At 35.0% G+C, this 21209-nt stretch overlaps 1 protein-coding gene across 6 annotated transcripts in view; it reads right to left on the reverse strand.

Moving 5' to 3' along the window:
* Positions 1–21209, reverse strand: part of PAPOLA (poly(A) polymerase alpha) — a 53206-nt gene that overhangs the window by 22348 nt on the left and 9649 nt on the right. For 3 of the 6 annotated variants that reach the window (XM_043434668.1, XM_043434666.1, XM_043434664.1), the window contains exons 2-12: positions 16758–16931; positions 16278–16344; positions 12501–12582; positions 10653–10762; positions 10134–10187; positions 7718–7829; positions 6979–7068; positions 6750–6888; positions 5122–5194; positions 3670–3790; positions 2635–2719 (exon numbers count right to left, since the gene is read on the reverse strand). In XM_043434668.1, the coding sequence (XP_043290603.1) occupies positions 2635–2719; positions 3670–3790; positions 5122–5194; positions 6750–6888; positions 6979–7068; positions 7718–7829; positions 10134–10187; positions 10653–10762; positions 12501–12582; positions 16278–16344; positions 16758–16931 (1107 nt within the window). Of the gene's footprint in view, positions 1–2634; positions 2720–3669; positions 3791–5121; positions 5195–6749; positions 6889–6978; positions 7069–7717; positions 7830–10133; positions 10188–10652; positions 10763–12500; positions 12583–16277; positions 16345–16757; positions 16944–21209 lie in introns of all 6 variants that reach the window. The other 3 variants (XM_043434667.1, XM_043434665.1, XM_043434663.1) reach the window with 1 other exon arrangement.

Here is a 21209-nt window from a genome sequence, read left to right on the forward strand (position 1 = left end):
TATGCTTCAGGTACTCAAACGGCTTCACAAGACTTTGAAGCCAAAGCAATAATGATTAACTTTTCCCAAAATTAAAAGATTATCAGTTTTCAGTTAAAAAAAAAATAACTATAAAAACCTACCACAAATGAAGTAAAACCCCTTTAAAAATGCTTAATTTAGTTGCTCTTATTACCTCACAACTATTCATCCCCCAAAAAGCATTTTTTTAGGTAGGTTTCCTGGCCATTTCATCACATGAACATTTTCCCTGGGTAGGTAACAACTCAAGACATTATACCGAAAATCTAATTTATCTCTTTGGCAAAAATCCTTTCAATTCCATCTTTAAGTGACTCAGGTTCAAGAAATTAGAGTTCATTGTTCTTAAAGCTTTTAACACATTCTGAGGCTAAATTATTCTATACATACAGACTCCTTGAAATGATAAATTATTAGTCTTATTCCTGAGAACATTTAGTTTTTTTCCCCTAATACCTTTCCTTCCTTGTTTCCTAAGGAAACTGAACATCTGAAGTCTTCACACTTCCTATGTCAACGGTGATTTACTTTACTGCTGGTTATTTATGTCGGTTTGAGTATCTTTAACAGTAGAACATGAAAAGTATTTTCTTAAGACTGTAAAATTCCACAAGGCAATGTTATCCCTTTTCCGCAAGCTTTCTAAGACAACTGAAATTTCCTTCGTGGTTTCCTCCCTTCCAAGAAAGGCAGGTAGGTAGACCACAGATGACTTAAAATCCTATACATAACAAACATAACACTTTCAGGATATACTTGAATAAGCTTAACCAAAAAACTAAGCATTTCAATTCAGCTGAACAGCTAATCTTTGGGGTATTTCATACAATACAGTAAAAGAAAAATTCAAACCTGGGGATACTCAAAGTCTAATGATAATAATTACGAATTTTTTAAGAGGAAAAATTTTTGAGAAAAGTTAAGACATAAGTGAATTTGGTATAGGTAAAATCAGCTGCATGTCATGTTTTCAAATCTTTTTTCCCAAGACTCACAGCTGAAATTACCTGATATAATTTCCTCTATTTGTTGCTACATCCTCATTTCTATGTTTCAAGTTGTTTTTAATAACCTAAAGTAATTTGTTTCAAGAGAATTCAGTAAAGATAATCAGCCAACAGAAGACCTTACATGTACTATTTTGCACAGGTTTTGAAGGATAACCTAAAAGTTTTAAAAGAAAGATTAAACAAGCATCGAAACACACACACACACACACAATCCTTCAAAGTACTAGTAATACAAATTTAAATAGATGACAATATCAAGATTTGTTCAGCTTCAACACTAATCTTTCTTAAAAGTGAAAAAAGAGAAAGAAACCACTTAAGCAGGTACTTAGAAGAACTTCATTCTACCCACTTCTCATTCCTACAAGAAAATGGGACAGAAAGAATCTATCTAGCTTCATCTCGGATTCTCAGGGATTAAGAGATGCTGACACTTCTACAAGATCAGTTTCTTTATTCTCTTTACAAGTAATCATGTGCTCTCTCATGCTAGTTTTTAAAGTATCAAAATATGTTTATGAGTTTAAATGTTCAAAGGTACTTCCTCAACAGTGGTTAAAATAAAAAAACGATGCAAACTTGTCTGCCAAATGGAAAAGCACAACTTATGGGGAATAGTAAACAAGAACATTCAATGTTATGCTATTTAAATTTTTTACTGACAATGCAGTGCTCCCAGAACACAACAATTAAGCTGGCTCCATTATTGCTTTTTCATGCAAAAGATACAGAAACAAAACACAGAGACATCATGAAGGTCATCATTCTTGTTTTTAATTGGGGAAATAGCATAAAGCAATCTTGCTTAGATTATTACAAAACACAATCCAACATAAGATCAAGTGGTCAGGAAAGTTTCAAGCATTAAAGAAAAAAAATTTTTTAAGTGGGACTTTGGCAAGTTTTCAGCTCAGGGCAAATAAAAGTGCAAGTCCATTTTTTTTAAAAAGTAAGATTTATTATAACTTACAGTTTTCATCAAAACCAACACAATCAGGCTATTAACCTACACTGAGGTATTAAGTCATTATATTAAAACCATTAGTAAAAAATATGACACCCACTGAGATTCCATGAAAATATTTGTAGAAATACTTGAGGGGCTTTATGAACAGTAGGGGGAAATGGTGGGCCAATCATGTGTTGTAACTACTGAAAACATTTTGCTGACTACCTATATTGACATTTTATTAGTTCTGCCTGTGTTATAGAGAATCTTAAGAATAAATAAGTTTCCAGAACTGGATGAAAATAATTACTTAGAAGAGAATATTAGCTACAGATTTTAACAGTTCACTCCTTTGCCAAGGTATACAGATTTAGAGTTTTGGTGATGACTAGCAAACCTTCAGAACTGATGTTGCTTCAAATGCAGAAATTGGGTTACATCAGGCAGCAAAACTGTAGGGACTACACTGTACCTTGACAAAAAAACAATGTTTTCTAAAACAATATGCCCTTTGTGACAAGAGGAAAACTTGTATAGATGTTTAAAGGAAAATTCAAACTACATTAGTCTAGCAAGAAGAGATGTCACATATGCTACCATTAAAACCAATACTTAAAAGAGAGCAACATGTCCGACATGCCTTAAAATACATACTTGTACTTTTGAAAGAAGTTTGGAGCTTCAAAAAGTTTGGACCACTCTGCCTTACTCAGCAAAATTTCATCTGTGATAGCAAGACCTAAATTAAAAACATATTAAAATATTTGCATGCTTCAGTCTAAGAATCTAGAATTTTAAAGATCTTTTAAATATATCACATGCATTCATTATAATCCTAAAATCATAATTTTAACACAGAAATTTTAGTCTATGACTCTACAGCATAAAGATTCTTACATATGTACACTATTTTACACAAAAGAAAAAAAAGCTGGAGAATTTGAGGTCCATGTTTCTGGAAAATTGCCATTACTTTAAAATGCCATGCTCACAGAGTGCCTCTCTCCTAAAACTGAAGCACTTCAGTTACCCAAGGAAAAAACAATTTTCCATAAACTTTCCTGCCCTTCTAAAAAAATTTCCTGTAAAAGGACAGTAACATCTTTCCATGAAGAGCCCCTTTAGACTACAAAAACAACTTTAGAAATTGGAGTTTGAAGTTGGTAGTCAAATAGCTGATTCTACTTTCTTGACTTCCGTCAAATTAAATAGTCCAGTTCAAGCTACTTCCCTCAAAGACCATTTACCATAGCTACTCCTTCAAATTAGCAATACTCATAGGATTCAGAAGTTTAGTTATTCCAAAACAGTGTGCAGTGTGGCCAAAATCCTACTCAAAGCTTTCTCCAAATATACAGCCTGCTAAAAGCCTCTCATGTCAATCGATGGAGAGAAACTATGGTATTATTTAAAATTTCACATGGCAATAGAAGGGCACTAAACCATAGAGGCCCAGCTAAGGACACAGCTTTAAGTTTTAAATCTTCCGATATATAATCAAGAGTAAACTGCTTACAAGAAATTAAACTGAGTTTTTCAAGTTAATTCTCAAATATAATCTGTAATTAATAACACCAGAATCCACTTTGGTGAATGCTTTCTTCCATTTAATTGAATACCCCATTACTGGGTGTACAATGGTATGTAAATCCTTCCTGTATAAATGAGAGCATAAGGATAAACACTTACCTTGTTTAAACTCCTCAACCATGACCATCCGTGTTGAAACGGACACATTGTACGTGGAGTTCTGTTGTGGGTATGCTGGTGTAATTATAGGCATAAGATGGTACCTATCACTGGGGTTTACCTACATACAACAACAGCCAATCAGTTTCTTCAAGTACATAGTCAACAGATACTTGGACTTTTTACCCCTTGTTAAACTGAACCAATGATTAAATTTTATTTCATTCATAGCTGGAGTTGAGAAAGAAAAACCATGTAAAGAGACTTTTTTTTAAGGAATTCTTTACAGAAACTGTGATTTGGTCTTAACTAATGGGTTGTTTCAATCATTTGGGCATGACTACTTTGGTGACCTTACTAGAAACAGTGAGCCTGTTGAGCAAAATAAAGGTTCTAACTGGCACCTCCTGATGTTTAGTTTTTCTTTTGTCAACAACAGAAACAGGGATGCACACACAATTACATTTTTGAGAAATGTCACATTACAACATGTTCTGTGTAAAATGAATTTTAAACAAGCTGGAAACTTAGTTTTTAATATACCCTTAACTTATCAGTAGAAGCTTATTAACACAGGGTACAACTACATTATCCATGTCGGTATCATTTTAAAAGATAACAAAACAATTTAATAACTATTAATCTTAATCCATATAACTAATGATAAAAGTGGCATTTTTTAACAGAAAAAGTTGTAAATTCATATCCTTCCCAAATTAAATGTCTTGAGGTTTGGAAAACCTGAAAGTACACAACTTGATGTCATTAACAAGGCTCAAAACTGAAAATATTTTTGATACTGTAATGAAAAAATAAAACAGTGTAAATAGAATTTTATAAACCTAGAAAGCCTTACAAACCTAAATTTCTTTTATCCATTAATAAAGTGCATGTTGTTAACATTTAAACTGAGTTAGCAGTGAAGGTCATAACTTCCAAAAAAGCAGAATGGAGGCTCCTCTTCAGCCCAACCATGCTTTTGTAATCTGAATTCGCCAAACCAATTTTTACAATTACATCATAGTAATTGAAGTGATATTGCTTAGAAGTTATCTGTCATGATTAAACATTAAGCAACAGTTTTCCTACAATAACCCAATTTTAACAGAATATTTAGATCGAACAAAAAAAAATACAGGGATTTTTAGTATCCTTTTTATTATTATTTTTTTAAGCACAAATGCCCACACAACTTTGGCTTACAAGGTAGTTCTATATATAAATTGTTAGTGACCTTGATATTATAAACTACATACAATTAAATGTGGTTCCAGGGTACATAATTACGCTTCTCACACCAGAGGACAATTCTAGTTGAGATTAAAAAGAAAGTGTGATACGAACATGTCCACTCATACGTGACAGAACGGGAAGTCTCCCTCAGCTTATGCAGATGACTTCTACTCGTTATTGCACAGTGCGAATTTGTAGGGGAAAAAATAATACACTAACCCTTGGGTCCCATACAGGCAAATTAAGATTGCATTCTTCAGGCTGTTTCAATAGGACTGGATTTGGCCATTCCCTGTTTAAAAAGATTGTAGCACTTGATAAGACTATTGGATATTACCATCTATACGTATTTTGCTAAACATACAGCATTTGTGAATGTGATTCTTCTTCATTCATTTTGCACTCTTGGTATATATAACTTTTTACTCCTCTGTTGACGTTAAGACTATTTGGATTAATTTTTCTCTATGAAATTAACTCCAACCACCTGGTAGCTTTCTTAGTCTAACATCTTCTCTACCTCTCAAAGAACTGATAAAGCACTATTCAAATTAAAAAGTACTACCCCAAGACAATCTGATGTGTTCATCTCAAAGCTGAACAGGATAAAATCTCCCATGAACAGACAAAAATCCTGTCTTTATGCTAGCTCCAAAGACAACCCAAGATGAAAAGCTGATTCATTATAGGCAAAGAAGTATGAATAATTATAATCTCTATCTCATGACTTAAAGGTTATTAACATGAATGAGTAATGATGTGAACACACTGTTTTAAAGACGTGTCCTGTGAGTTATCTACTTCAGTCTTTACACAAGAGATTAAAAACTGGAAAACCGTTGGCACCTTAAGTATCAAGATTGTTGCTGTTGCTCATTGACTAAGTTGTGCTGACTCCTTCCGAACCCATGGACTGCACCACACAGTATCAAGATTAGCTTCTTAAAAATATTACTTGCTATGTACGTGCAGCATTAAGAGAAATTCTGACATTTTTCTCACCAATTTTGGTTATATATAATTAAGTGCTATTAAATCCATAAATTACAGGGTGTGTTCTGAAAAGTGTGGCAAAGCTCTAATTATAAATTGTCTCTGATAACTCTTAATTTTTATAAAACAACTAAAACACTATTTTAGAGGGAGAAGGTAGAGAGCTTGACACAAGTAGGGAAGACAAAGCTTTCAGATCAATTTGATTAAAAACCAAGAACTCTAACCTTTTGGGTCAAAGCAACTAATAAGAAATAGCAATGTTTTACCTTACTTAAATAACGGTTGACAAATGTGACCAAGCTTAAATGAGGAAGAGCTTTAAAAAAAAACCTTTCCTGGGTTAATAATTAATTTCAAAGGGATAATCAATTGCTTTTCAAGCACTTATAGTTATCCTTAAAAGCTATATAAACATTTATATCTTTAATATTCTACCAAAGATGAATGGGCAGCTGAAAGCAAAACAAACAACCACGAGAAACTAAAGGTCTACAGATTTAGAATTCAAAGAGTAAAAGAGGTGGTAAGTTTTATCCAAAGTAACTAATATCCCAACCTATCAACTCACTGGATTTTAGCAAACATTACAGCTAAAATTCAGAGTTTATTTGGAGAGGAGGTTTACTCATGGAAGTACAAACAGCACCTGCCTCACTACCCGGGGAATGCTGGCAAAAGGAAGAGAATTAGGCTTGTCACTTTATATACAACATGATCTCCCCAAGGCTATCTACACTGCTGCATCGTGAACTTAAATTTGAATCTGAGACCAGCTGCAGAAATGTCATAAAAATAAGACTAAACTTCAGTGTCTACAATCAATTTTATTTTAATATAATCTAAACACATACCATTTAGAAAATACCAAGAAAAATTTATGTACAAGAGTTGATGCTATTGCATTTGGATAAAGCTGGCAAGTTCTTGCTACTAGCATAGCCCAGGAAACACCACCGAGGAAACCTAATATATTGGAATAGATGTTGTGGCCTGTTGATAGGGAAAAGCAAAAAGGAAAAGTTAGTGTTGAACAAAAGCTTAAACATGTTTAATAAGCTAGCCAACAAATTCTGAACTCACGTTTGGCCCACAGTTTGATAGCTCTCAGGGTTAACCTGAAGTTGTCAATGTTTGGTACTAGATGTAAAATTTCATCGGTTACCCTGCAACCTGATCAACAGGAGTAAAAAGAAAAAAAAAAAATTAAATCATCAAAGGTTTAATGAGAGTATTTCTTTTAAATTTTCTGAGACTAATGTCAAATTAAATAAAAATCTGCTTGGTAAAACCAGTAATGTTAATAAAGAGGCACCACAAGCACTACCCTAAACCAAAGAATCTGAACTGTACTCTGCTTCATCTCAAACTTTCAACCCAGAATTAAAATGTCTTCCAGTTCAGACACACTGCATAGAGCATGGTCCACTGAAGTTTCTAAGAACTGTTCTTTAAGAGCACTGTAACAAGCAATGGTAAAGTAAGTGTTCAAATGTAGCGATAGATGAAAATGTTACCAAGGTTATGGGGATCAAAATTTAAACAGTCACACAGTGAGACCTAAACCACCAGCAAGAGTACAAATGTCAGACAGTATTTAAAAGTTCCAGAGAGCAAAGAAATAACAGTGCAAGACACCGATGAATACAACAAATTACTAAATATCTCACTGCAGTCTAACTATTAAGTAAAAAAGCTCATTTTATATGACTACAGATAAATAATAGGGCTATTAAAAGCTTCATTGCAAAACCCGAGTTAAAAGCCATTTCATATTTGACCAAAACTGCTATTATGTAAAAGGAAATATGCTTTTACATACCGTTAAGACTTCTTATACATCTTATATCTAAATTTTTAAGCAGACTGTCATCTCTTAAGTCCAAGTCTTCTGGAATAGTCTGCAGTGCTAATCTTGCAAACAAAATATCAATCTAAAACAAAAGCAAAGTTTAACACTCTGTATCTGTCAAACTGTTTTTTGAACTTCTTATTTTATACAGGAATATAGTTGATTGACAATGTTGTATTAGTTTCAGCTGTATAGCAAAGTGATTCAGTTACACATATGCATGTTTTCCAGACATGTTCTTTTCCAAACTAGTTTTAAGTCATTTCTTTTAAAAAAGAAAATACTTAAAAAAAAAAAAAGAAAATACTTAATATTCCTTAAAACCAGAATCTTTTCATCAGCTGTTAACATGACAATTCCAAAAATTCAAACAAAATTCTTACCATAGGTATTTTAATCAGATCTTAAAACATGGTAATACTAAACACAACTTTTATAAATAGTTACCCGTCATTTTAACCATACTTACTAACTTTAATTCACTACCTTTGCTAAATGCATACATACTGGATTAATTAGTTAACTGTTTAAGTTTCCATCCATTAATACATGAACTGTGTATTGATTATGTGCTGAAAGGTTCCCAAATATAAGGCTAATATGATGATATGTGACCCAAATAAACATGTCAGTAAAAAGGAAGCTTCTTGCATTTATGAACTTATGTATTTATACTATCACAGTCTATTTCTCCAACTTAGTTTTAACTAACAGAAACAAAAACTGGCTAAACAAAAACTGGCTACTGACAAAATTGCTTTTTTTCTCCTTTTTTCAAGTAAAGGTGGAAGCAAAAGAAAACTCAGCACAGATTTGGTAATTATTCCTGAGGGCATGATTTCATGGTTCCAAACTTTGCTGCTAGAGAAGTCTTTTTATAAAATCACTTTAAAAAGGTATACTTTAAGAGCTTACTGTGAAAAATCATTTAAACATGCACCTACCTATAAGATCAGGAAAAAACTACACAAATTAAGTTTTTGGTATAGTCTAAATTTTCCAATAATACAGATACCAAAATCTAGTATCTCCCCCAATTTAGACAGAAATAATAAAGACTACAGACTTCCCTGGTGGCTCAGACTGTAAAGCGTCTGCCTACAATGCGAGAGAGCTGGGTTCGATCCCTGGGTCAGGAAGATCCCCTAGATGGAGGAGCATGGTGGGCTACAGTCCATGGGGTCACAAAGAGTCAGACACGACTGAGCAACTTCACTTTCACTTTCAATAAAGACTACATGCTCAAAGGAGGGAAAAATGTAAACTCAAAAAGCAACTCAGTGGTAACACACACATTAAATATTTCAACTAACCATTTGACTTTTTTCTCCATTCTGAAAAGTTTACACACACAATGAGGGGGTCTCCACCAAAAAAAAAACAAAAAAAATCTTGGGAAAACAAGGCATCACCCACGTTATAGGTTGTTTTGCATATTTAATAAACTGACAGTAAGTATGGCTCAGCTGGTAAAGAATCCACCTGCAATGCGGGATTCCTGGGTTGGGAAGATCCCCTGGAGAAGGGAAAGGCTACCCACTCCAGTATTCTGGCCTGAAGAATTCCATGGACTGTACAGTCCATGGGGTTGCAAAGAGTCGGACATGACTGAGTGACTTTCACTTCAGTAAATCAAAACTGCCTGAACTTGATAATCCTTTACCAAATTTAACATTTTGTGTCAACTTATTAGTCATATATATTAGGTACCTTATGCAGCAATTACAGAAACCACTTTTTGCACAAAACTTCACAACTGTAATTACTATCAGTGATGTTCCAGCACCATTATGTATGCGGAAGTGACAATACTCAAGTTGCCTCGCTGTCAGCTTTGCTGCAACTACTGTCATTACACATGCTGAAAACCGCAAAGAAAACTGCCCCTCAGCTCAAGAGCCTAAGCTCGAGTATCCTTCCCTATCAGAAAACATTTCAGCACACGTAACACCAGATCACAATTTTCTCTCAACTTCTTACATATTTCACTTAAATGAAAGTCAAGGAAAAGTGCTGTTTGCAAAAATACATTGTTATATTGCATTCAGTTCAGTTGCTCAGTCATGTCTCTTTGTGACCCCATGGACTGCCTTAGTGAGACTAAAAGTACATAGAATCTGCATACGGAAAATCTATCAAGGAAACTCTTCTGTAGCAGCATTTCAAAGTCAGTACATTTTTATCTGTATTTTAACTTCTAGTTTCACAAGTCTCTTTTTTTAAAAAAGACTAAAAACGTTATAAAAGAACAGGTTACCATTTCCATTAAAAAAAATTCTTATTAATATCACACCATCTCACCAATTACAAAACTCTGAAATAAATCAAGTTTTTAACCTGCATCTATCAAAATTACAATAGTAAGAACTGTCTATTTGAACCTTACCTCTATCCCATCAAAACACAGTTTGATAACTGGTACAAATGCCTCTTCAACAGCCTGTGAGAAAATTAAGTAAGTTTAGTGTCTCTGAAACTATACACTAGAATTATGCTAGTTTTAGTACACTTAAATAAATGCAATACTTAAAACTGTTTAAATACAATTTACTACGATGCCTGACACAAACTAGTTTCTCAGTAAATACTTTAAGACACTAGAATCCTAAATCAGACAAGCCTCGGTTCAAACCGTTGATCTCTGCTACTATGATATATGATGATGGCCAAGTTGCTTAGTATTTATTTTGTTTGCCTCATTTCCTACTCTGTACATGGGATTACAGATTTATGACTTTTAGACTGCTGTAAAGAATAAAATACAAGCATGTATTATCTTAAGCTTAAAAGGGCCTGGCAAACTACAAGAGTTCAAAAAAGTTGATGGCTACACCATTTAAAACTCAATCAACTGACTAAACTGACTTTTTAAACTCCTCCCCTTTCACCCAGAACATTTACGTACTCTTAAATCTTTTACTTCTTCCTGTAATTTCAACTTATCATAGAACGAGGTGAAAAAATCACTCCGATCAACATGTCTTGGTGCAACACACAACGCATCAATATCAGCACCTAGAAAAAAAGTGAGCCCGTCAGCTACTAGTCAGTGCTGCAAGGAGACTAGTGTGCGCCTCATCACGGCAGGGTCTGGCAGTGATGAGCCTCTAACACTGGGCCCCTTCCCTTAAAAACAAAAAGGAAAGCTACCAGTCAGTACAATAAAACATGACCCTAACTGATGGGATATATTTTTTCCTAAAGCAACTTCTATTTGCAGTGGCCCAGGTCAACTGGGAGTCAAAGTAACCTGACTCAGATGGGAACTTTTATGGTAAGAGAAGGAATTAGTCAAGAATACACCCAACATTCTGGAGTCACTAGTCACAACCACGTGCATCAGGGAGACAAAAAGCATGCAGTTACTCTCTATACGTTAAGACTGCTGCTTCCTGGCTCCTACCTGCACCTAAATGGGACCTATGCACTTCAAGAAGCACCAACAGCAAGAATCCAAAGAGGCAGATCATGGTAAGATAGTTGCTATTAATTTAGGACTTGACAGAAGGCCAACATCGAGTACATAAGGAGAACACAAAAAAAGGTGATCAAAATCAGTAACTGGGATCATAACAAGAAGAGATCAATATGAAATCAGGTCAACATAGTCATTTTCCTGAAAGACTCAATCAATCCCTGAGGCACTAATTCTGAAGGCAGGACATCATGAAGAAAAGAAGGTAAAGTTCACAGGACACACCCAAAGCAAATGCACTGCTTCCGGCACAGAGTAGCGGGAGATGGGGAGAAGGAATAACGCCACAACGCAGAGAATACTAGACTGGCAGGTAACTTTTTCCAAAAGTCTTAACTGAATTTGTTACAATACTATTTCTATTTTACGCTTTGGTCTTTTTGGCCAGGATGCAGGTGAGATCTTCGCTCCCGCATCCCCTGCACTGGAAAGCCAAGTCTTAAAACACTGGACCACCAGGGACTGTCCCCTGACAGATAGTTTTAACAGGCTAGTGGTTAATGGTTGAAATCTACAGCCTCAGTCTGCCAGAGTTAGAATCCTAGCTCTTCCAGGAGATGGCTGGAAGCAACTAATCAAGTTGCACTGTCTCTTTAAGTCTCCGACTGCTATTTGTTACATAAGAATATTGAAGAATAAATAAGATCATGCAGACCAAAAGCTTACTAACTATGTTTAGTTAAAAAAAAAAAAAAAAAGAGCTCAATAATGTTCTCCCCACAGGGGGAAAAACCTACAAATGTAACCAAGAAAATATTATTAGTGATTGATACTGACTGAAGATACACATTTTTTTGGTTTTTTCCTTAACTATATTTCATGACTTTGTAACACAAAGGAAAAGGAAATCCACAGATTCTCCCGCCTGCCCCAAACTTTAATTCATTTTTGTTCTGATTTCCAAACTGATATTCTTCAGGTAGACCAAATAATATACAGAGCAGCACTGCCCAAAATCACTCCCCAATGGCAAAAATTGTACTTTATGTGCACTTTCCAATATGACAGCCACTAATCACATGTGGTTATTCAACCGGGAAAATATGGCTAATTCTACTAAGAAACAGAAATTTATTTTACTCAATACTACATTAAAGAGTACAGGTATAGAAGGCATCACTTTATTTCATTCTTCTTATCACATTTAGGCTTCCTGAAGTACTTCCCTGCAAACTGAAGTTGCGTAATACACCATAAGTAACTGAGATAGATGTGCTGTTATAATTTTTAAAAAATTTAAAAAGCATTCTTTCTCAAGATAATTAAAACAGTATTTACCTTTTGTATGTACTCCTAATCTATAAGATCCAAATGTAAAAATTTTCCCACCAACATTTTCAATTACAGATTGTGGAAGATTCTGTTGAAGCAAACAAAAAATTAGTCATTTTGCAGTGGAGCACAAAGGTAACTATTTCCAGTAACACTGTACATTAGACAAAAAAACAAAACACTTTCCATGCAAATTTATATACACGGTAAACAAACTATAATCTCTACAAAATACCAGGCCTTCACAGATCAACCTAACTTGAAATTTAAGCAATTTTCAACTTTTAATCAGTGGTAATATTTTGCCACATTTTTGGAAACTGCTATAAAGACGACAGTGGTCGAGATCATATGATTCCACAGAAGCAATGTTAGAATCACATATTTCAATCATGACAAGGTGCTGCATAAACCATGAACCTGAGACTATAACAAAAACATATTCTGACTGCTTAGAAGAGATTGTACTCAATGATTGTATCAAATGTCTCACAGTGAAGGTCAAAGTGTTTGTTAGTCACTCAGTCGTGTCCGACTCTGCCACTCCATGGACTGTAATTATAGACCACCAGGCTCCTCTGTCCATGGAATTCTCCAGGCAAGATTACTGGAATGGGCAGCTATCCTACTCCAGGGATCTTCCTGATCCAGGGATCAAACTTGAGTCTCCCACATTGCAGACAGACTCTTTACCAACTGAGCCACCAGGGAAACCCATCTCACAGTACATTAGACTATAATTTTACGGTATCAAGAGTGACTTTAAGGTCAATAATGCTACTCTTAATAGTTCAGTAGGATGATTTAGTAGTTTAGCGGAATGATTCTGAACAAAACTAAACTTACTGATGATTTTCATCTTCCTGACCCTGGCACTACTCTACTACGGAGACTACTTGACCGCCCTTGAGGATAAGGATAATGTCTCTACACACACACACACACACACTCACACACTTGAGGATAAGGATAATGTCTCTACACACACACACACTCACACACTTGAGGATAAGGATAATGTCTCTACACACACACACACTCACACACTTGAGGATAAGGATAATGTCTCTACACACACACACACACACACACTTGGGGATAAGGATAATGTCTCTACACACACACACACACTCACTCACACACACACACTTGGGGATAAGGATAATGTCTCTCCACACACACACACACACACTTGGGGATAAGGATAATGTCTCTACACACACACACACAATCTTCATGTGTGCTAGGTCACACACACACACACACACTCACACTTGGGGATAAGGATAATGTCTCTAAACACACACACACTCACACTTGGGGATAAGGATAATGTCTCTACACACACACACACACACACACACTTGGGGATAAGGATAATGTCTCTACACACACACACACACACACACACACACACACACTTGGGGATAAGGATAATGTCTCTACACACACACACACACACACACACACACAATCTTCATGTGTGCTAGGTCACACACACACACACACACTCACACACACACACACTTGGGGATAAGGATAATGTCTCTACACACACACACACACACACTTGGGGATAAGGATAATGTCTCTACACACACACACACACACACTTGGGGATAAGGATAATGTCTCTACACACACACACACACACACACACACACACAATCTTCATGTGTGCTAGGTCACTGTTTCTCTTTCCTTTCTAATTCCTCAGTGAAGTCTTTGATTCAGTAGCAGAATATAAAAAAGACCACTCTTCTCCACCACCCTGCCAAAAAGACCAAACTGTTACTTCATACTCCAAAAACCCTAAACACAAATTGTAACAGGCTCAGGGACTCTCTTGTTTCTTAATACAACATCACAGAAAAACAATTCAATTGAAAACCTTTTATAAATGTCAGAATACAGGATGGCAAATAAATCAAACTAAGTGGAAATTCAAGTTTTATATAAATTTTCCCCAAAATATTTATAAATTAATTGTAACTAATACAGTAAAAATTCTCTACTGATTTAACTAGAGATATTTTTGGTTGTCACAACTTGAGGCGACCAGACAGGAGCAGTGCATTCAACTGGAAGAGTGCTGCTTTTAATATCCTCCAGCATAATCCCTAAAAAAGAACTATATAAGGAATTCCCTGGTGGTCCAGTGGTTTAGACTCTGCAAGGGCACAGGTTCAATCCTGGGTTGGGGAACTAAGATCAAAAGAGAGAACTATGTGGTTCAACCGTATCAACAGTGTCAATATAAGGAATTCTGCATCAAGTCTTAAAACCAACAAAAAGAAGAAATGCCCCCTAGGAGAAGAGACATGAAAGACCAAACCTGTAAAGCCTAACCTCTAAAGTCCCATTCTCTAACCAATTTACTACTGACAGACTACAGAGAAAAGGACAAAAATGTGATCAGGAATGAGCATTAATTGCAAAAGTAAAAGTCACTCAGTCGTGTCCAACTCTTTGTGACCTCATGGACTATACATTCCATGGAATTCTCCAGGCCAGAATACTGGAGTGGATAGACGTTCCCTTCTCCAGGGGATCTTCCCAACCCAGGGATCGAACCCAGGTCTCCTGCATTGCAGGCGGATTCTTTACCAGTGGAGCCACCAGGCAAGCCCATGAAATTAATCCAAACAATTTTTGTTACCCTCAGGAAAATGAGGAAGAAGAATTATATCAAGAATTATCAGTTAATGAAACTAACAAGGCATTCAAATTACTGAAACAAAACTATCAATGAGATAGAACTCTTGTTTCACATTAAATAAATCTACGATTTGGCCTTGTCTATGGTTTTCAACTTAAAGGTCTAATAAAAAGCGATTAAAGCAAAGCTGTGTTTCTACACAAGAATGAAGAATCACTACGTTCAATAAATGAGTAAAAATACTTAAACCTGCACATCCTTTGCTTTAGCTCAAAAGGAAGTTCTTTTCAAAATACATTTTTACCAAAACTCTTATCAATGACAAATATGTAGTACACATAGAATCCTCAATTTTGAATAATCTGGCTGCTAAAGTTTCAGTCAATTACTTGAAATATGTATACACTGCTTTAAGAAAAATTATAAATTTGGCTAAAGCTAGAAGATTTTAACTTTTCTTCTACCTTGATACCTTGCCTCAGGTCTTCTTCTATTTCTGGTTCTCTTCCCATCAATTTCTCAACTATATTATAGACTAAATATGCATTTCAACTACCCGGGAAAAATGACCACTGTTTATGGCATTTTAAAAAAATGGCTTCTACACAACTTTTTAAGAATACATTTCCTTTACCAGAAGCCTAGTCATTGATTCAACAGTTGTATTATTTCTTGATAACGAAATATTAGAAACTCAAGGAATGGTATTATAAAAAACTAAATGAACTAAATATTCAGTTTGAGAGTTTAGTATCTGAAGACCTAAAAATGCTCACTGTTACAGAATTCTTTATAAGGTAACAAGCGTCTCAAATAGTTAACATACATATTTAATACATTTTTAAAAGCACCTTTTGAGGGAAACATTATTTCTGACATGTGTAAGTAATCACAGAGTTTCAGCTTTGAAGTGTTCAATCAAAATGTATTTATAAAATCACTGAATTTAATTCAGTTTTTCCTGTTTTCAAAATAGCTAGACACCAAATATAAATTCTACTGTCAACAGTCTAGAACAAAAGATTCTAAACATTCAAGACTCTAAATTCACTCGGATAAGAACAGATAAGGCAACTGCTGTGTTCAGCTGATAAATTTCTTTCTATACAATTAAGTCACCTTACCTTGCTTTCACTGATTTCTCGTATCCACTCTTTTACCAGGTTATTTAATTTTCCCAAAATTAAAATCCTGTTGATAGAGGATATCAGTCAAGTATCAAGTTGTTTGCTTTTCCACATCATTTTTAATATGCAGCTTCCTAAATTTTAACCAGTTTTTAAGTTATCAGAAATAAAGTTTATAGTAGTTCGCTACATGCAGGCACTGTTACACTGGGCAAAGCAATCTTTTAGCTAAGCAAGGCATTCCTCTTTCTCCTGACAATGTTGTAGTACTATACTAACCAAAATTACTGCAAATCAAAATAAAGGAAACAGAACTTTATACAGAGGGAAAGTTTTTTCAAGGTATCATTCTTGTTTGAAACAGATATATACTGGGGAGAAAAATTCTGACTCTCAGTACAGAATTCCTCAAAATTAGCCTACTATGTTAATAAAAAATTGTACCTTAAAAGAAGACATAAACATACACACACTGACCTGCGCTGCAGTTCCTCTTCCTCTTCAAAAACCCCAAAGGGCTTCAGAGTCTCAACCAGCTTCTGTGTGAGTAGGCAGTCAGTCTCCTTGGGGGCTGCTAAGCTGATGGGAGAAGTAATGCCATAGTGCTTCTGTGGCGGCTGGGTTTGCTGTGATCCCTGTGTTGTAACTGGACTGCAAACAGAACTGGATAAAATTACTGCCAAAAAATTTCCACAATTTGAAACAAATCAGCATAATTAGAAAAAATGCAGTTTTAAACAGTTGATTCCTTACCATACTCCAAAAACATGTTTTAAAACAAAACGTAATGCAAAAACTAAATGACCAAGAAGAAAACTTTAGTTCTCCTCCCACTCCAAGGATTTTAACTTTGCTACTATCTAAACATCTAAATAAATTATAAATAAGAATCCAATCAAATATATTGCTAGAGAAAATGCTATCAAAGATACAGTGAACTTCTAAGAAATTTTACTTCTTGAAAAGAGGCCAAATCTGTTAAATTGTTATTTCTAAAGAGATGAGATAAATACAAAAAGTTTTACCAACACAAGAGATTCCCCAAGTGGAACTTAACATCTGACTATCAATGAATAAAACTCATAGATAACGAGGCAAATAACAGAAACATAACTTGGAGGGGGAGAGATATATTCACACTAAGCTTGTTACAGTATTTTTGCTAAGATTTACACTTTAACAATGATTAGTCAAATGTTTTTCCGTTTTAAGAGAAATTCTAGATTTTTACAACCAATAGGATTTTAACATAACTAGTGAAAAGGTCTAGTATGTTCTAAATGGTTTAGGAAATTAATCTGACTCAATTTTTTTGTGTGAAACCAATTCTTGTTTTAGTTCCCCTCCCTTTATGAGTCAATGGACAGAGATTCTAAAGCAGCACAATTATTAACTAAAAACTGCCTGGTCAAATAATGTACAAAACCAGGTAAGGAGAAAAAGCTAACATTTGAATCAGTTATTTGCCCCAAATTCTGTTCTTTAAGAAATAACTTATTTTATACACACACACATCTTTACTTCTTTCCAAGTTCTAAATATATATATATATATATATATTTAAATGAAAGCACAATAGCCTACTAGAGCAATAAGGTGCAGGTATCCTATGCAGCTAAGTCCCATTATGCGTTCACTACTGTCCTGGGTTCTGGTTTATACTAGGCGGGACTGTCTTATACTGTCTTCTCATATCAACACAACACCTAAGAATGCCAGGAAGCCCACAGTGTTTACTAATGAGTCAATAGACTGTACAGCATTTAGTTTATGCTTCCTGAACAAGTTATGCGTTGTCTCAATTTTAAATCAGACCTTACAGTAACATTTGCTGAATAAATAAGTATGAATCAGATTTATCTCTTATAGCAATTAATTTACGTCAGATCACTTCCTCCTAGTAACTTTAATATAAACTCCACTGCTATACAAGACTATGATGTCAATTCACAGAGCTGGGGCTCCACATGAGCACCAAGCACTGTCAAAAGACTAAATATCTCACATGATTAAAATATAGGAGTTAATGTAACTGTAAATACATTCATAATATCTTGGTTAATACATATTTTTGTCAATCAACAAATAGCTATCCTCATATTCCATAAAACTGACATAAAAAAGGTAGCCCTCAAAACTGCCCAATCATTTCTTCCCACCATGCTCTAATAGATTCCAGATAAATTACATATTAAGTGTAAAAAAATACACTTACCACATATCTTAGCGTAATTAAATTCTCGTGCATTGTTCATTGCTTCATACGAGTTTTTCCAAGTAAACTAGAGCCCTTCATGACCACCCCAGGATTATAAATACTTTTTATAAAGGATTTTAATGTAAGTAGAGCCAGTAAAGAAAATAAAGTTCATTCTAGCCAGATTTGGTTCAAGCAAGCAATGAGAGCTTTCAAGTCAAGTATAAACTGAATTCATGTTTTCCTAACTTAAACCTCTACTGATTTTTCTTTTCTTTGTTTTTTTTTTTTTTTTTGAGCAAGTAATAGTTCATCTGCATTCTCTTCCTTTCTGAAGAGGCTAAATTCATTACCAGTTGAGTTTGAATATCACCAAAATGTGGGTGCTCATTCTCTGTGGCATTACGCTTTCTTGCAGACTCATTTTTTTCTTTCTCAAATATTCAGGTTCTTCACTGTCACACAAAAAACAATGCTAGGAAAGTCCACTGTCTATTTCAACTATATTGCCAAAAATACTGGATATAGGCTCAGACTTCTAAATTCACACCAAGTTTGCTTACTTTAATTGGGGGGAAAAAAAATGTTGATATCTACATTAGTTTCCATATTAACAGTCTCATGGGGAAACAAATCATACCCCAGCTGTAAATGTTTATTAAAAATGTAGTCACAGCATAGAAGATAAAACCAGATTTACTCAACTCACATAATTCAAAAAAGAACATATATATCACTTATCTCTATATGTATACATATTTAATACAAGTTATATATAGAATACATACTAATTCAAGATCACTTATGAAAGAAATAAAAATAAATCACAACCAAATGAAAGGAAAGAAATAAATGCATGTTCTGAAAGGTACATGACACCTATGCCTCCAATAAAAATGGCTTAAGCTTAGCCCAAGTAGTTAGACTCGGAATTCTAGGATGCCAGATTCTCTGAACGTCTGACATGTAGAAACATTAGCTATGATTGAATGGAAGAAGTCAAATTTTTACATTTAATTTTAATATTAGAAATTAAGGAGGGGGACAAACATTTAAGCATCTTTTTTGCTGCTGTCCTATTTCTAACAAAAATAATATACACATTCTAATGTTGGGTAATTTGAAAAGTTCTCCTTTATAGAATTTCTCCTGGAACCATACACCAGACAGCTAGCTATCAATCCCAAGAATGCAAAGCTCTTCCTCAAATTCTTGAACAAAGAAGCCACCTCTCCACAGTCCATCACTTTTTAGAGACATTTTTACCAATATGCAGTTTTCTTCAGACTTAACTATTAAAAAAAAATAACTTCTACAATTATATAAAACAATAAGGAAAAAAACTAGATACAGAGCCATAGTATTTGTGATCCATTAAAATTTCTTTCTGGTTTTCCATTTAAATATAAAGAATGCTTGTGCTTTTCCTGAATAACTGGTTCACTTTCATCTCATGAACATATTCGTGTCTACTTTTAGGCTACTGCCTGAATTCTTAGAGCAAAACTGATGGCCATCCAGCAAGTTCTCTACAAAAATCCAAAAACCCCTGTACTTCTGTAAGAACTATTTTAGTACCCTAATTTCTAGGGTACTAGAAATTATTATACCTCTGCCCTGATCCATCCTCTTCATCCACCTTTAATGTAAACAACTTGTCAGTTTTCAAAATATGACTAAAGCCCTTTTAAATCTTAATCCTTTCTAGATCAGAGCAAGAGATAAATTGTGCCCTACCCTTCAAAATTACAAAGGGCTCTCCCAGTGGCTCAGTGGTAAAGAATCTGCCTGCTAATGAAGGTGAGTTCGATCCTGGTTGGGGAAGATCCCCTGGAGGAGGAAATGGCAACCCACTCCCTTATTCTTGCTTAGAAAGTCCCAAGGGAGAGGAGCCTGGTGGGCTAGTCCATGGGGTCATGAGGAGTTGGACAGGACTGAGTGAGCGCACATGCACAAAATTACAAAGGGCAGCCAAACACTCCTCCCCCAACTCTACTTTTTTGGGGGTCAGGAGGGAGGAAGAGAGCACAATACTAAATATTTTCAGAGTTCTCTCATAAACATAGGGCATTTTCTTTATAATATTTAAAATAATTTACATCAAGGCAAAGCTTGCACACAACACATGCCCATCTTTATTTTTTTCTTGTTTTTTAAACTTCAACAACATTTTATATAACAACTCCATTCCAATACTTGTTCTGACTCTAGGCATCCTGGTCCCACTCCTTCTATTCCCTGGCTATGCCAGTCTGCCATCCACACTGCTACCAAGCATTACCCTCCTAAAACAGGGTAAAAACCACATGACTTCTGGTGTAAAGGCATTCAAAACTCGGTCCACAAAATCTGTTCCCAACCCAAAAGCCACCTGCTAAGAGAAAGCAGGCCTGATTCACTTCTACTCGTCATGCTGCTCTGAGCTCACCTCTGCCGTTAGTTGTGCCACTCTTATTAAGTTGCACCTTTATGGGGTCATTAAAGCTCTTCCCTGCTTTGAATGGCAAGGTAAAAATTTAAATACTGTAACACACTTATGTCACAGAAGACCAGTTTCCAAACACAAAGATCTGTCCCTTCCCCATGCTAGGCTGTCAAGGATCTAAATCTAATCAGGGTACTTAGAAATGGCAACATTTTTGTGAAACTAGAATATGATGTAGGCTGCTTATTTTGGCTAGAGACTTGTTTCAAAACTTTAGGCATCCAGTTTAAACAATACTTGCACTGTG

The sequence above is a fragment of the Cervus canadensis genome, chromosome 17, assembly GCF_019320065.1.
Source record: "Cervus canadensis isolate Bull #8, Minnesota chromosome 17, ASM1932006v1, whole genome shotgun sequence".
NCBI lineage: Eukaryota > Metazoa > Chordata > Mammalia > Artiodactyla > Cervidae > Cervus > Cervus canadensis.